This window comes from Cicer arietinum, chromosome 5 (assembly GCF_000331145.2).
Source record: "Cicer arietinum cultivar CDC Frontier isolate Library 1 chromosome 5, Cicar.CDCFrontier_v2.0, whole genome shotgun sequence".
In the NCBI taxonomy this organism is placed as follows: domain Eukaryota; kingdom Viridiplantae; phylum Streptophyta; class Magnoliopsida; order Fabales; family Fabaceae; genus Cicer; species Cicer arietinum.
This window is the reverse complement of record NC_021164.2, coordinates 17864790-17883195: the sequence shown is the minus strand read 5'-3', so window position 1 is coordinate 17883195 and position 18406 is coordinate 17864790. Positions and strand designations below refer to the sequence as shown.

Here is an 18406-nt window from a genome sequence, read left to right as displayed (position 1 = left end):
TAATTTTAAAATAGAAAGATTATTTTTATAAATATGATAAAATAAGGAAATTAAAAATACAATTAAATAATATTATATTATGTCGCATTTGTTTTACTCAAACCTCGTTGAAAGATGGGGTATGTGGCTGATGTTGTAGATTAGATGGAAGAAGTTCTGCTATTCAATTAGTAGATAGGTGTCTCTTTATTATTTGGTGTATTGTGTTGTTCAATCTTTTCTATTTACATTAAATTAGGAGTGAATGTATTTTGGTATTAGGCTCTCCGTTTAATTATGAATTTTGGTGTTTTTATATTCTGCATCTAGCAAATGATTGAGTGTCTTCTTTATCCCTTCATATCCATAGAAGGAGGGGAGAATGATATTGAGCTACATGACTTTAATAAAGTGATTTGATAATAAAAAGATATTTCAAAAAAATAAATTAAGACAACTTAATCTTTATCTAAATTGTCATAAAAAAATTGGTTTTAAATTGGATAATTAAGTTTTTAATAATAATTTAAATGTGACAAATTAGTCCTTATAATAAAAAAAAATCCATAATTAATTTATTCTACCTTAGTTCCTGTCAACTAATGTAGTTTTTTAAGTTGAAAACTTTCTTTTGGTAGAATAAGTTATACACTAACAATGTATCATTGTTATACAGTTAAATTGTTGTTATTATTTCGAGTTATTTATATTAATTTACTCATATTAGATATTTTATTTTATTTATTTGGTTCTCTTAAATAAAATTTTGTCTATTGCATCCCTATCTTAATATTAAGTTGCATCGGTGAATAAGCTCATTTTGAGATTCAAACAATAATTTAATTTTGATAAGATGGGATTGGAGAAGATAATAAAGATAAATGTGAGTATTGTTTAGAGATTTAGTGTTGTTTGAGATAAAGATTTGAGTTTATGTGAAAATTTAGATTCTAAATTTAATAAAATTTTAGACATATGTAAAGATGAGAATGTGACCTCTACCAAAATATTTAAAAAAAAAATGATAATATTATTAATTAAATTAAAAAAATAAAAAAATTAAATCAATATTACGTTAAAGTTAAAGGAATATTAGAGTCATTTTGTTTAAAAGAGACTAGAAATACACGAGAATAGAGAAAGTGGCTTCACCATTAATTGTGACCCTAAAACAATGGTGCACTAAAATCTGCAGCCTTTGCATGCAACTTTTACACACAGATAAATATAATCGATCATGTTTTGTAAGTACCATTTGATTTGTTGCTTAGTTAATTAATTCCTAGAAAGTTAAAGCATGAGTTAGAGTAAGTGGTGGTGTGTGCTGTTGATCGAAAATAAGGGAGGCGTTACACGTGAAGTCAAAGTCCCACATCGAAAGATATAGTGATATAGGAAATATTGGGTGCTATAAGAATAGAAGAGTGAACACTGTTAAAGCCATGATCCTTCAGGCAGTTACGGGGATATGAGGAGTGGTCGAGTCTCACAAATAATATGTGAGTTGGGTGTTCGCCCCAAGCCTGGTTACGACAATTGGGCACTCTCCTTTAATCAATCTGATCCCTAACCTGAAGGCCAAATTAAGTTCAATTATTTTTAAATTTTTAAATTTTAGTTTGAATTATTAAATAAATATTTTATATATCATTTATCAATTTAGTGTTATATTTTCATGTTTTACTTTTTTTTAAATATGTCAAATTGTCTTCAAAATCTTATTTGATATTATGACTTTTTTTTTATATTATTTTTCTTTTGATACAGAGATGATAAATGTTATTATAAACTTGATCACCTTAGAATTTATATCTCATCGACACTCCTAAGAGGCATATCAAATTTTTTTATATCAATGTCAATTTATAACTTTTCAGATAATTATGTAATAAAAATATACCGTTAAAAGTTATTAGAGTGTCAAGTGAACCTAATTTTATATTATACCTGCACTAATATCAATAATTATGTCATGCCTGCATCATATTAAGGAACTATACTGGCCTACAATTTAATGAAACCTTTATCCTTGAGGTACCATGTAATCCTTAATTGCGATCTGAATTTTCTTCTCTTTTATTCAATTGGACACAACTGTCATATATGATATTGCATTATTAATTAACTTGGACTCACTCACTCAATTCTTCAAATCGATGTTTTATGAAAAGTCACATGGAAGCTGTTTGATGAAATGCACGTGAAAGCTAATAACCACACACAACAAACCATCATCATAAACACAATGCATAGAGATTCTCCAATACAAAACTCAACATAAATTCTAAAACTAACATATCAAGGAAGTCTTGTTACAATAGTCGATGATTCTACAAGCATTGTGTGGTGGTCCTCCAATGAATCAGCAATTTTGGTGAGACCGGTTTTGAAACTGGTCTTGCAGCTTTTAGATTCAGGAAACCTTGTGAAAGACGAATAGAAGATTTTGTGGGAGAGTTTTGATTACGTCCTGGAAAAGTGTTGATGATCCTTCTCTTGGTGAGTTTTCTTATCACAGATGCTCATGGATTTCCTCAACTAGTTACTTCAAAAGGAGAAAATTTATTTAGTAGAGGAGAGTCAAGGAATGGTTATGCTTTTGGTGGAGTTTCATGGCTAAGGAATCTTAAGTTGTTCAAATTTCCACTAGTGTTCGAAGATAAAGAAGTTTCTTATGAGTATCAAACATTGATAAATGAAACTATTACTAGATTATGGCTTAATCCTATGGGTTATGCGCAAAGATTGGTATGGTCAGATAAGAAAAGAGATTGAGAGATGCTAATTCTATTTGCAATATTACAAACTCTCCAAGAACATCTCAATGCTCGGAAGGTTTTATACCAAAGTACAATGAAAAGTGGAATTCTTTAGATTGGTATGGTGGATTTGTTAGAAGAATAAGATTAAGCTGTAGTGGAGATTGGTTTCTAAAGCATTCAGGAGTAGAGTTGCCAGATACATCTTCTTCTTGGTTTGATAAGAGTTTGAGTCTTGAGGAATGTGAGAAAATGTGTTTGAATTTTTGTTGTTGTATAGCATATGCAAATTTAGATATTAAAAGTAACAGTGGTTGCTTGCTTTGGTTGGGAAACATAAGGGACTTGACATAACATACAGACCAAGGAACAAGAAATTTTCATAAGACTTGCAGCTTCAGAGTTGGGTATTTTCACTTTTCTTAAATCACTTTTTTGGGTTAATTTACTTTTTAGTTTAAGTATTATGCAATTTTTCAAGTCTTAGTCCCTAAAAGAATTTCTCATTTTTAATTCCTTAAACATATGATTTAGTTGTTTTTTATTTCATTGCCGATATGATTTTAGTTCATGTAGAATTAGTTTATGTAAGATGTAGTTAATGTGATTTTAGTCATTGAAATATGACAATTTTTATTTTTCGATTTTTAAATTATTTTATATGTACTAGAGACTAAAAGCGGAAAAAATTCATGTTATTGGCTGTAGAAATTTGTGATGTATTGACAGACAAGAACATTAGACACAATACTGGTGCCGCATGTTGATTCTAGTAATATATAATTTGAAAAATAAAAGTGATTGAATGAAACTCACGTGTCGGACACTCGAACCTACCTTCAATCTAAAATGTCAATGCTACGTTTACAAAATAAACCCATCTTTTTTTCATTTCAGTCACAAATAGCAGAAATATCTGAACATCTGCATTAAGTTGACCTACAATCAAAATATACATTTGATGATTTAAAGTTGAATGCAGCTCTTTTAATATACATTTATAGTTCTCAAATTGCAATCTTTTTGTTGCTTGTTTGTTCATTGTGAATGCTTTATTATTCCATAGAACATAGAAGAAATAAGTGGAGCTTTAACAACAAGTAGATTGCAGGGGCACTAGGAGGAATCATTTTATTCATCATGATTTTAAGAAGAAGAAGAAGAAGAATTTAAAGTAAACTTATAATATACTCCAATATTAGAATGAGGAGAAGTTTTCAAATCTATAGTCACATTCATGTTCCTCCGAATATATTTTTAGTTATAACCAATTGGTATCTCCTACCATTTTAGGGATGCTAAAAATATTTCATAGGAAGAAGGAAGATGTACAGTTATCAACCATATTTAATGCCATAAATCACTTTTCAGACACCAACAAGTTAGGACAAGGTAGTTTTGGACCAGTATACAAGGTAGTTAAATTCATTCAAATTGAGGAACTTGTTTACTGATTTCGTTTGTTCCTATACATTTTTCGACGATTCTTTAATTTTCTTCATTCCTAAGTTTTAAAATTTCTATGAAATTATTTCTAGGGAATATTGGAAGATGGAGTAGAGATTTCGATCAAGAGACTATCATACACTTCTGAAAAAGGGGAAGAACAATTCAAAAGTGAAGTCAAGTTAATGGCAAAACTTCAGCATTGCAATCTTGTAAAACTTCTTGGTTGTTCAATTCATCAAAAGGAAAAGCTCTTGATCTATGAATTGATGCCCAATAGAAGCTTGGATTATTTCATTTTTGGTTTGAAACTTCACACTATGCAATTTATGGTTCTTCATTTTACTCTTTTCTATTGTGTAGTTATTACCACCTTGACTTTAAAAGTGCAATTTGTTAGATTCACTGCAAAAGAAACAACTAAATCTAACAAAACAGTTCCAAATTATTGATGGGATTGCTCGAGTACTTCTCTATCTTCATCAAGACTCTAGATTAAGAATCATCCATAGAGACCTCAAAACAAGTAATTTCTTCTCGATAATGATATGCATCTAAGAATATCATATTTTGGTCTGGCTAGAACATTTTAAGGAGATCAAGATGAGGCCAATATCAATAGAATGATGGGAACATAGGAAAAACCTTTTTATTTATATAGTTCCAATATGTTGCAATTTCTTTTTGCAATTTTTAATTTCATGACTATGTCTCAATGGTTATATATCGCTTGAATATGCAGTGCATGGATCTTTTTCAACTAAGTCCGATGTATTTAGTTTTGGTGTAATTGTTCTGGAGATAATTAGTGGGAGAAAGAATTGAAATTTTTATTCATCATCTTAATCTTCTTGGTCTTGTAAGTTTAATATGTTTATTTATTTTAGTGTCTTATTATTACGGTAATGATCTATTTATATAAGAAAAAGAATTACAATAGTTGTTATACCATTAATTACAACAAATAATGGTAGATTACAACATTAGAGAATGATTCCCTGGAACAAGAAATAGGGGATTGTGGAATTTTCTATGAGATTACAACTTTTACTAGCTTGATGGTTCAGTTCATTCGATTTTTAATGGTTTGGAATTAAGCACAAGTAGTTTAATTTAGTTCAAGTATAATTTTTTTGGATTTGGTTTAGTTCGATTTTTCTTCTTAAACCAAATCATGACCAACCATATTCTAATATCACAAATTTTAGAAATATATATTTTTGTATTTTTCGTACATTTAAAAATTATAGTAACAAATCTTTCCATTTATTTTGAAAAATAAAGAGGATATTTACTTCCTACAACCTATCATATTTGGTGAATATCCTTTCTATAAAGTACAGACTTCAACACACGTATATTATTCATTATAATTAATTAAAACATGAATATTTTTTATAAAATATCTAAATTGCAGATCAAGATATATTTGTGCATCTAAATTATGATGTAATAAAATATAATGTCTTTAACTCCTCATTGATCAAGATTGCTTTGACACACATATTTTTTAACTCCATAGATGTGTTAATATGTGTCCAAGGTATCTTTTAACTTCATAGATTTGTTAATATTTGTCCAAGGTATAAAATTAAATGAAATACTTGTCTGAATTGTCAAACACATTGTACAGAAGTCGGAGATATTTTTTTGTTTGACAAATGTTAGTAATTAGTATATATGTTAGGAGGGAGAAATGTAAGTAGGATGGATTGAACTTTGGACCTCTTATATAAAACTCTTTCGGTATCCCTTAGCCTACTGGACTATTCCTTTGAGGACTACAAATGTCAGATATTAAACGTGTGTGAATATGGCAACCTCTAATTTCAAAGTTGTTACTGTTTCACAATATCCTACACATTCATGTCTCAACTTGTATTTCACAATAACATCATTGTAAAATAAAGGAATGAGCCAATTCGACATATTCTGCTTTGTTTTTGGGCTATGATTTATCAAGACTGACCCGTTTTCTATGGTTTGTGCAGGCCAACGGCTCGACTCAATTGTAAATATTTTTGTTAAGAAATAAATTGCTCTATTTTAGTAGGGACAATAAAATAAATTTGTAACACATAACTCCACATATCTAGAGCTGGATTTGCAGATAGATCGCCTCGTTTAACATGCTCTGCATAAAACCTTCACATTTAAACGGATTGGGTTGGCTCGTCCGCGAGTGAGAACAGTTGTGATAATAATATGCTAGTCTAAGTCCGGTTGTGATAATAATATGCTAGTCTATGTTCGCCATGCGTAGGTCCACGGATAAACGGGTTGATCTGCAGACCATAAAAAAGTAAATTAGTCTTTTAGTGGAATACATTTTCTTGATTTTTTTTAATAAATTAAGTTTTCTTGTTTTTTCTTAATTCTGAACCTATTACTTTTGTTTTTTAGAACTCGTCTGAAAGACCCATTTTCTAAAGTCAATACAAAAGTAGTAAAAAAAATATCATTATTTGAGTAGGGCCAAATTTGCTCGCAATAGTGTTTTTATATGACAATTTTTTAATTGTTGTGGGTCAGTCCATAACTCATTAGCATGTCTGACCCAACCACATTTTTAATGCGAGCTAAATTGACTAAACCATAAAAACATGTTGAGTTTTCTACTTGCCTACATCCCACTCCCCCAATACACTTAAAGACACTATTTTATCCTTTTTATTATATATAAAAGGTTGATTTTTTTTCCTTTTCACTCACACATTCGAAACTTTAGCAAAAATTATTAGAAATTTTTTAAAATTTTCAAATACAAACTGAGTTTACTTTCGAAAGTTTGAATTAATTTTTAATTTTGAAATACAATTTATTATATTTATAAAATATTTCCGAAACTTTTCGTCTTTAACAAAAGTTTCGAAATACAAAGTTTTGGAACTTTCAAAATTTTGAAACATGTATGATTTCGAAAATCAAATTTTCGAATTTTTAATTTTGTTTCAAAATAGTTACATTATTTTTGTTGGAATTTCCTATTTTAGAATTTCTTATTTCTATTTTGAAATTTCTTCCATTTCCTATTTCAAAAATATTAATTAATTTTTCTATTTATGGAATTTCCTTTTTCAAAAATTTTATACTGTTTGAAACTTTCAAATTTTGTTTTGAAAAACTGGAAATTATTTTTTTATTGTTTTAAATTAATCAATTTTTGTTAAAGTTTGAATTAAATTAAAATTTTCGAAACTACATTTAACAAAAGTTTCAGAACTTTAAAAAATTTAAAATATAATTTTTTTATAAAATAAAATTTTTGAAACTTTCGAAAAAGATGAAAGTTTCGGAAATTTAAAATGTTAATCAAATTTTCAAAATGTAAATTTTATTTTAAATAATGACATTATCTTTTTGAAATTTCCTATTCTATTTCAAAAATAATTTAATTTCTGAAATTTCCTTTTTTGAAAATTTTCTACTCTAAAATTTTCTATTTTAGTACATAGCAAAACAAATAAAATAATTTTTTTAAATATGTTGAGGGGTGGAAGATATAGATGGAGGTAACAACTAACAAGTAGAAAATCCAACCTTGTTTCATTGTTTCCGTTCTTTTCCAAGGCCCACCAATACTAATATGTGGACCAAAATCGTCAGCCCCATTTTAACAAATCTTGCTATAAAGAACATTCGAAATACAATCGTAGAATCCTTCAGAAGTATCACTAATATTAAGAGGAAAGTTGGCTTTTGTACTCCCTCAATTAATTCTGTATCCCCTCATTTAAAAATTTTATTTTTAAATGTTCAAATTACTCTCAATAAAACTGTAAAAATTTAAAAGAATTTTTTTTACCGGAAATTTCAGAATTAATGAAATTTCCGGTAGTTATAAATGAATACCGGAAATTTCATTTTTGAAATTTCCGATAGTTATAAATGAATACCCGAAATTTCATTTTTGAAATTTCCGGTAGTTATAAATGAATACCAAATATTATTTATAAATTAATTAATAAAATAAATTATATTAATAATAATAATAATAAAAGTAATAATAATAATAAAGTAAAGTAAATTATATTATTAAAATATATGTTAAAATTTTGCCACAAACAAAACGTGTCCCTAATATTTTGCCACAAACAAAAACGTGTTCCTAATATTTTGCTACAAACATTCATCCTAAAATCAAATGGTTGACTAAATGTGCCACAAACAAAATGTGTCCCTAATATTTTGCCTATAAAATAACAACATATTTTCTTAACAACTCACTCCTATTTTTATTGCGAATATTTTATAAAATAACAACTTATTTTCTTAACAACTCTCTCCTATTTTTATTCCGATCTAATAAAAAAAATTAATAAAATATTGTTAATATAATTAAAAAATAATAATAAAAATATTTAAAAAATATATAAAGTTTTAATAATATAATTTACTTTACTTTATTATTATCATTATTATTACTTTTATTATTATTACTTTTATTATTATTATTAATATAATTTATTTTATTAATTAATTTATAAATAATATTCGGTATTCATTTATGACTATCGGAAATTTAAAAAATGAAATTTCCGGTATTCATTTATAACTACCGGAAATTTCATTCATTCTGAAATTTCCGGTATTCATTTATAACTACCGGAAATTTCATTCATTGTGAAATTTTCAGTAAAAAAAATTCTTTTAAATTTTTACAGTTTTATCAAAGGTAGTTTGAACATTTAAAAATAAAATTTTTAAATGAGAGGGTACATGATTAATTGAGGGGTACAAAAGCCAACTTTCTATTAAGAGTCAACTTTATTATTTTGAGACATCGACGAGCAACTGATAACATGAACAATGAAGAGTATTATACTCCCTATACATTTAATTACAAATTTAGATTAGATATATTAATTTTTAAATATTATTTTTTATTAATAACATTCCAGAGACAACTAATAACCAACTTCAACAAATCTGAACATAAATTTCAGTCATCCAAATTTTGTCGATAGCTTTTATTCGGTCCTCGTTTTCTTGTATACTAATAAGTTTTCATATTTTGTACTAAAAAAAACTGTCTTCATTTTTACTCTTATTTTCAATTACAAAAAAGATTTACTTTTTATTTTTATTTTTAAATATTGATGCTAGAAATTGATAGTAAAAAGACGTCAAAATTTTAAAAATAGTAAACTGAATAAATCCTAAATAATAAATTTATGAGACTTTTATGATACAATTAAAAATTATGTTTAAATTACTAATAGCTTAATAACATATCATTTATTAGTAAATTTGATCATATTTTAAATTTAACACCATCAAATTTTGAAGTTTTATATTTTTGTTCTATTTTAAAATAGTTATTTATTTATTGAATTATATATAAATAAATAAATAAACCAAGTTTCTTATATCCTCTCTTTATCTCTCTACTGCACCGTCTCTCTCCTCGGTTCGACACCGTCTATCTCCGCCGTTAGTTCATTAAGAATTAAAGAAGAACCTAGAAACGACGGCGCGACGATGACAGTGCGCGGTCGACGACACCAAGACAATATTAACGCAAAGACGAATGAATTGAAAGTGAGATAGAGGAGGAATCTTCTCATGGTGGTGGAAGCACGGTGGAGAGTTCTTCTCACGACCAAGGACGGCGGAGGAAAGCAGTTTTTTTTTATGGTAAAGCGGTTTCGTGAGAGAAAGGGAAATAATTCTAAACTTCTGTATTGATAATGATTTTAATTTTAATTAAAATAAATAAAAATTTAGGAAAATAATTTATTAAAATTTAGGAGATTAAAAAAAGATTAATGTATGGGAACAAATAATTTAGTCAACTTAATATATAATATATAAATGTTAATGTGAAAAAAGTAACACATTTATTAGTTAAAATATTAAGAGTATCGGTATTCTCCTTTTTTTTTAAAAAAGAATATCATAGAAATTGTCTAAGTTTAAAAATTTCTCAAGAAAAAAAATTATAATTTAAAAAAAATTAATATAACCTTTTTCTATGATAGATTAAAAACTTACTAACATTGAATCCGATTAAACATTAAAATTGAAACCTAAAAAAGATATATACTTCAATTTAATTGTTTATTTATGTACAGCCACTGGAATTATTCATGATCTTTTCACAGTTATTTATTTGCATAACTAACTCGTTCAATACAGCCATTGTTTATTTAAAGACATGTATCGACAACTCACTTTTGCCACATTTTTTTCTCAAGAAAAACGTTTTTCACTAATATATATTAAACTTATAATACTTATGTTTTGAAAACAAGACCAAAAGACTAACAAAGACTGCTCACAGTTTCATGAAAAACTTTTAAAAAAAAAATTAAAATAAACAGACCCTTGGTAAGTCTAGTATATCCAACATTTCAGCAAATCAAGTAAAAACACCATTACAAATCAAATTCCTAAATATAATTTTCCTCAAAAATTAAGTAACAAGCACATTTCAATTCCCATTTTCTTGTATTTGTGTTGGTCCAAAATGTTAAATAATCTCCACTCCAAAATTTTGAGCTTTTCTTCTACAAAGAATGTATAATATGGTTCAGCTGCAACTTCACTAACACCATTGAAACATTTGATATTATGCCTTGCATCAATCACTGAGAAATTTTCTCTTCCTGGTTGTGTTCATGTAAGGTCTGATGACCCATTCTAGTTGAGCTTCAGCTTGATCCACTGTTCCCAATTTTATCTGCAAAAAGGTTACAGACACATGAAGACAGGTTTTTGGTATTCAATATTGGCCGCGACTTAGGAATAAGATTGGCAATTTATGTAAACTAGCAATTGCAACGATAATAAATGCAAAAATATCCAAGGTATAAAATAAACTTCTCAAAAACACATACAAAAAATAATTATAGAATATTATGCAATAATTGTGTTTCTTTATTAAAAAAAAGCTCAAGTTCAAATGAGCATTCATGCAAAATTATAAAATTGGAGGTGATAACAAGATAATCAAATGAAAAATAAATAAATAAATAATTTTGTTTATAAGAAAATATTGAATTATCGGTGATGGTAGCATTAATTTTTTCAGATAATCCACGCGACAAACACTCACTAGACTTACTACAATCTTTAAATCCCAGTTGCAGCTATATCATCAAGTAACAGAAATTGTGTAGTTTTTTTTTAATAATTTTAGTGGCATGTAATCCTGCCTCATAAAACTACTAGCAACAAAGCAATCAAAAGTGAACTTAATTGCAATGCATACCTGATATAGTCGCAACTCAAACCGTGGACCGATTTCCTTCAATTCTACGGATTTAGGACCGCCTTGTTTTTCATATATATGATGCCTGTATGCAGCAGACACAATATTTCAAATGAGAAGGAAGCTAATCCAAACAAGAAAAAGTTGACAGAACTTGAACAAGTAATTGTAGAAAAGGACAAATGCACAAAACGTATACACCAACCTGAACGAGATATAGTCAGACTTGTTGGCAAAAGTGACAATACGTTTAGTGTCTGGTTTTGGTACTGGAAACAGATATTTTAGAATGTTGGCCGTCCTTTCACCTAACTGTTTACAGACCGAAAGAAATTATGAGCAGTCAGCATTTGCACAAAAGTAGTGTTATTATTATATTATAGATGGTAACTTTGTTGTTAAAATTGAATGTGCAGAAGCATATTTTCTTAAAGATAGTTGGGAAATAGAAAAGAAAACAGAAGATCAAAGTCAAAAGATTCTGCTAACATACAACCATCACAAATATCAATGTTTTCAATGTTGACATATTTTTTGTGGACTCTCAACATTTTCCCCCCAAAAACATATGGAATATAGTGGGATTTAACTTTATTCACCAACATCCACTAGTATTCCAGTGATATTGAATTATGAATACCTTGGTTGAGAAATTATCAAGAATCAGATGTGGATAAGCCTCAGGCATTGTTCCAATAGCTTTTTTGTCTCTAATTTCGTGCCTTGTAACCTGCAAGAAACAACAAATTAGCATGTAGTCTGCTAAATTTACTTAGTTAACACTAAGACTAACACTTACCACATTGAGTAATCCAAAATATGCAGTAGGACCATATGGTAGATGGCAAACAATTAAACCATCTGGCACACCACGATGTTCATGAACCAAGATAACATCTGTATAGTCATGTGAACGGCAAGATTCTATAATCTCTGAAATAACCTGAAACAAAAGGGAAGTATATATGATTGATTAGTTCAAGGTGTCTAGCATTAATAAATTATTATATTTGAGGTATGTATATTATCACGCTTAAGCCAACAAATATTGTACAAGCAATTGCTCAGAGTGGACAAACACAACCATATTGTTCAAGATTAGTAAAACAAATTACTTAAGTTAGAGCCACATTAGGAAATAATTTATTATGAAACATATTAAACTGCACCAAATAACCTAGGGTTGAGTTAAACATTAGTAATTCATTGAATTTATTTTGTTTCCTATCTACAGAAACTCTAAATAAGCCAGTATGATATTATATAATGTAAAAATTTCTTCACAAGTGCAATTCGAAGGCTCCCTGAAGCAAACATTTGTTACACCTGGATCACTTATAGTAAAGTTCATGTTCAAAGAAGTAAAACAAAAACTAGATAGAAATATGGTTTTTATGTTGAACAATGGATTAGAAAAATTATGAGATGTAGGACTGTAGGAGTTTGAATTATGGAACATAAGGGTCTACGAGCTATAAATTTGTGTGTAAAATGTTGGCAGCAAATCACGGAATCATATCTTTACCAACTTAAATCAGAAGACAAATAAAGTGTGTATCACATTGGATAACCCCAAGTGTAGCAATGAAACTCTTGTTAATGGGATTCTTCTCACACTTTTTATAGCCCAGTGAGAATTTGGTTTCTCAATACTTTTGGTGTGTTTAACTCTTGCAAATAGGTTTTTATCTCGTTCTCCTGATAGAGAATAGTTCCTTCAAGACCAATTGGAATCTAGAAATAAAAAACTCACTCTAAGGTCAACTGTGTTGTTTGGATAGAGCAGTAGAATAGGTAAAAGTGATGTTTATGGACATAATATAGTTTTCTGTTCTGATGTGGTATGTGCAGGTCTAGTTTGGAAACAGCGTCCCTCTTTTTTCTAAGTTGTTGTGCACCTACATTCCCATGGAATAATTACTTCAAATTCATTGGAGTTGGTGGGCAGTGGGGGAGTTGTTTCACCATAGAATGTTGTCACACGATGTGACATATGCTTTCCGACACAGACACAAGGACTTGTATGGATCTTTGGTACGTGAGTATTTTGAATCATTTCAGCAGAGCATCAGAAAGATGAAGAAGCCTTGCATAACGCATATGCTATAACATAGTATTTGTGTCTATGGCATGTCTTTGGTGCTCTGCTTAAGGTTGCTTTAAGAGAACTAGGATAACATGAAGACAAATTATAAAGATATCTTTTAGTTTTGGAATGATATCCTATTTTCCCCAGTGTTGTTGATTGCAGGTCGCGGAAAATAGTTGTTTTTACAAATTATGGTACACTTTAGTGCTATAACGCCGTTGTAGTCGCTATTTGACAAGATTTTATACTACATTGCGTATTGCAGAACAATATCGATTTGTTCAAAATCCACTACACTAAAGTGCTATAGCGCCGCTCTGCTATTTGACAATACTGATTTTATCTAATTGCATATATATTTTTTATGTAAAAACTATAAATGAAAAAGGCACCAAATAATCAAATTCATGATACAAACACATACAAAAAATGAGATAATAGATGATAAATGGTAAAGGTTCCAACCTGACCACCACGGTTCATTCTTTGAGCATTGGGAAAGACAATACTCAACTCCTACACAAAGAATTGAAGATAATGATATACATTAAGTAGTAGGTATAGCACCAAATAAACCAAACAAGGTGTTTGTTAACAAAAATGTTTGAAACAATCAGCGCAGTACAACGAGAAAACATTTGCAAACCTTTACAAATTGTTGAAGAGGAGCGCTTGGATCCCTAGATGTGGTCAGCAAAATTTTAGGATCTTTCTCAGCAGCAAATGCATACTCATCATCAATGTGTGTTCTTGGGACTGAATTCAACAGAGCACAAAGTATCAAAACCAACAAATTAACAAACCACATCAGCCCCCATATTGAAAGACACAACTAAGCCAGAGAAAATATGATGCACTAGAGGTTTATACAAGAGAAAGGTGTTATGAAAATCAAATTTTGAAAGGTTCAAAGTCTTTTGGCATTCCAAACCTATTTTAGGTAAAAAAAAATCACTTGAATTTCAAAATTGATTAAAAATTACTGTTTTCTAGTTTTCCACCCATAAAACTCAATGAAGACATTTTGTTTGATACAAATATAATCCTAAGCAGAATATAGCTCCTCATTGCAAGGCCTTTATGAGTTAGTTCATTGTGAAACATCTGTGAGGACTTTGACAACTCATGGATTCATGCATATGATATGCCTCTCTGAATGAAATTTCCTCCAAGAAGCTATCTTTAAGAAAACTATAGCCTAAGATGTATAGCTTCCTCCAAGAGCTGCTAAGGCTTGGCTCCCGTTGGATAAGCTTCAAATATAGAAACTAAATTTAAAAATTACTATGATTCTTTACTTACATTAAAATCTCTATAAGCTTATAAGTATTCCTGAAAACGAGAGCTTTTGAAAAAATTGATATTGAACTTATTTTTTGAAATTATTATTTATCAAAGTGACAATAACGACCATTTTACAACTATCTGCAGAGAGATATGAAATCCGTCTCTTGAAGTTACAAAGTCAATTTCTTACCACTAAGCTGAAATCTCATGGACAAAATTGTTCTAGCTAGGGATTAAATTGGATACTCCCATTTCGACCTTAATTGAAGCGCATTACAAAAAACTCATGGTCATGCTCATAACCCTTATTTATAATAATTCAAAGAGGAAAATTCATCATTCACCAACATTTTAAAATAACATAGAAATACTCAAGTTCAATCCCTCAGCAACCAAACATTATTCACAACAAAATTTACTTAAAATTTGAAAAGTAAAAAGCAACGAAACACAATACCAGCTGTATTTTCATCTTCCAAATCGATTTCGCGACGAAGTGCCGCCTCCTCGTTTCTAAGCTCAGTAGGTATAGGCTTCCCTTCTGCAAAAACAAAAAAACAGAAACAAAATTAAAAATATTAAAAGAAATAATATTAAAAATAAAAAACGAAAAAAAAAAGAGTAAACGAAACTCATGAATGAATGAAAACCTTGAAGAGCTTCTCTGATTTTTCGCTTCTTCTCATAAAGCAAACGCTCTTTTCCTTCTAAGCTTTTTCTATACAAATATTCTCTCCGCAAACGGATATTTCTACGCAGCATTTTGAGAACAAAGAAACTGAACTAACAAAGTTAGAAAATGAAAAGTGAAGATGGGATGAAGGTTAGATGAGGCAGTAACGGTACGACGGCGGTAGTGTATCGACTGACGCCGGTGAGGGTGCGGCGACCGTTTTCAAAAACCTAATATAAAACTGGCGCCGTTTTCTTGTTATTGTATCCACAGAGATACCCGATCCAAACAATGTATCAAACCAAATAGAATCAATTAGGGTCAAGTTTATTTGGAAAATCAAAAATAAATAAAGATTTAATCCTTGTATTATAAATATTTTTACTGCAATTATTTTTAAATCGTATCTGATATATTGATGGTATAATTATTTTTCTATTAACGGTGTATCGCAGAGAAATTCAAAAATAAATAGTTTCTAGAAATTTTGTCCTTGCTAATAGTTATTGTAACATACCAAAAAACAAAAACAAAATATTTCAAAAAGTTATGAATAATTTTGTTGACAGAATAAAATTTTGAAAGTATTAATGTATCGTAGAAATAATATTGTTTAATTATTATTGAAAGAAAAAAAAACTCTAATAGTTTGAGATCGGGTAACTCTGATTTGAGATTAAAAATTGAAAATGTTGAAGGAGTGAAATGATAAGGTTTGAACTCTAGCAAATAAAAAATCTACTAATTCAATCAATAATACTCAAATTTGATTTCGACTATAAACAAAATAAATAAATATACTTGTATAATCTAGAATATATAAACAGGAGTTAATAAATATATCACATTTAATGCTATTATCCATGCAATATCCTTTTCATTAGTCTTAGATTTTTTTTAGCGGTTAAATATATTTTAAATGTTATAAATTTTAGATTTTTTTTAAAGGTTAAAATTTTTTAATCTATATAAAATTTTAATATTTTAATTTTATTCCTCATAAAATAAAAATATCATTTTAAGCCTTATCAAATTATCCAACAAACAATTTTAGTTCTTACTAATTTTTTTTCTAATTATTCTTTAATTTTAAAATTTTTGAATGATTTTTTATAATATATTTACGAATATTATAAAAAGTTATTCCAAAAAAATGTAGAATTTTTTAATTTGATAGGAATTAAATATGAATTTAGAATTTACTGAAAACAAAATACGTTTAATTATTCTTCAACTTAAAAATTTTTGAATGATTTTTTGGTGATATGGTTAAAATATTATAAAAAAATTGCTCTATAAAAATGTAGAATTTTTGAATTTATTATGAATTAAATATGAAATTTTTAAATATAAAAAATGTATTATAAAATGAAAATAACAAAAATATGGCTTAGAAATCAAATTTTAAGTTCATTTTTTTTTATATAAGAACTTTTTATAATGTTTGTAAAAATTAACTCAAAAATATATGTTGACTTAAAAGTAGAGACTAAAACTGCATGCATAATAATTTTTTAACACTAAAACCTGCATTTCTATTTTATAAGAATTAAAATTGAAATATTGAAATTTTATTTTATAGAGACTAAAAATATATTTAATCATTTTTTCAATAACTATATTTTCTAGAGGTGTGTAACGGTTTTTCAATAACTATTTTAGATATAATTATTTTGTGTTGTAACCCGATCAAACCAACTAAGTATACATCGATTTGAATTTTATCTAAACAAACTTATAAATCCAAACCAAACCATGTACTTTTAATCGATTGGACATTGGGTTCAATTCAAGTCGAATCAAACTAGCCTGCAAACATCCCTAATTTTTTCTTATAGAACAAGTTTCCATGAAAGACAATTTAAAGAATACAATTAACTTTTATTTTTTTACTTTGAAAAATAAGATTAACTAGTTTTCTTAAACAGAGTAAGGTAGTTTGTTTTGGTTATATATGAGACGGAACAGAGTAAGTGTTTTTTATATTAATATTTATGTATAAGTTATTTTTATAATAAAAGATAAAATAAAGTCAAACTATTTTCATATATGTTTTTTCATAAGCTACATGGGTGAACTTATAGAAATACGTTAAAAACAACTTATGAACATTTCATAAATTATTTTCATAAACTCTCTCAAACAATTTCATATGTGTGAATGTTCATGGATATATATATATATTTTGACAAGAAAGAAACTTCATTAGACCGCAAAATCAGCTGAAGTCGATCCCGAAGTATAAGGGGGACATTCTTCAATCCACATAGAATTAGGATAGCTTAAAGAGAACTTAGCTAAAATGTGTGTTGAAACATTTGCACTTCTTTTTACATGATTGACCTAATGACTGGAGACCAAGACTAATAAATGGTAACAATCAACAATAATTGATCCAAAATAAGATGAGTCACGATTTAGGCTTCAAATTACTTTGGAAACATTAGGCGAATCTCCTTCCAAAATAATGTTACAGAAACCAAGGTCTAGTGCAAATTGGAGGGATACATGGGTCCCCAACGTCTCTACAACATCTACGTTTGGTAGTCCTGTAATCTTCTAGGTGAGCCATGAGATACCCCTATGAATCCATAATGATGGTTCCAATTCCGGACTTATCATGGACAAGGTTTGTGGCATCCCCATTGATTTTGTAAATATTTTGTCTCGTAGGTACCATCTTGTGGGTAATTATTCATGAATGTTGTGGACTCATATCTATCTATATATATATATAGAGAGAGAGAGAGAGGGAGAGAGAGAGAGAGTTCAAATTGAAAATAAATTCTTTATTGATATAATCAGAAAATATACAAAATGAATATATGAGATGCTCTATATATATTGGGGTTAATGAATGGTGGTACTTATTCTCTACGTACTGATTTGACTCCTACAAAAGATAAAGACTCATTAATTTTCAATGGTGGAAGGGGGAGCAAGAAGATCATGAATAACAG

General features: G+C 28.5%; 1 protein-coding gene, 1 non-coding gene and 1 pseudogene across 2 annotated transcripts; 2 read left to right on the top strand and 1 right to left on the bottom strand.

Moving 5' to 3' along the window:
* The first annotated feature begins 1135 nt into the window (after window positions 1–1135).
* Window positions 1136–5017, top strand: LOC101494071 (G-type lectin S-receptor-like serine/threonine-protein kinase At4g27290; annotated as a pseudogene).
* LOC113786803 (small nucleolar RNA Z279/snoR105/snoR108) lies at window positions 1443–1546 on the top strand. The gene has a single exon (XR_003473117.1). It is a non-coding gene; the product is annotated as a small nucleolar RNA Z279/snoR105/snoR108 (small nucleolar RNA).
* Window positions 5018–10467: 5450 nt separating the features above from the next.
* On the bottom strand, window positions 10468–15768 carry LOC101512085 (uncharacterized). Its single transcript, XM_004499763.4, has 9 exons — window positions 15424–15768; window positions 15231–15314; window positions 14133–14242; window positions 13952–14002; window positions 12197–12340; window positions 12038–12127; window positions 11603–11709; window positions 11398–11482; window positions 10468–10866 (listed from the first exon to the last, which is right to left on the bottom strand). Exons 1-9 carry the CDS (start codon window positions 15533–15535, stop codon window positions 10768–10770), a joined length of 882 nt encoding a protein of 293 aa, XP_004499820.1. The 5' UTR covers window positions 15536–15768; the 3' UTR covers window positions 10468–10767.
* Between the last annotated feature and the right edge of the window lie 2638 nt (window positions 15769–18406).

Coding starts and splice junctions, on each gene's coding strand:
- LOC101512085 (XM_004499763.4), bottom strand. CDS start 15,535: ATGCTGCGTAGAAATATCCGTTTGCGGAGAGAATATTTGTATAGAAAA. Junction 14,243..15,230: donor GGAAGATGAAAATACAGCTG/GTATTGTGTTTC, acceptor TGTTGAATTCAG/TCCCAAGAACACACATTGAT. Junction 11,710..12,037: donor TTGATAATTTCTCAACCAAG/GTATTCATAATT, acceptor GTCTGTAAACAG/TTAGGTGAAAGGACGGCCAA.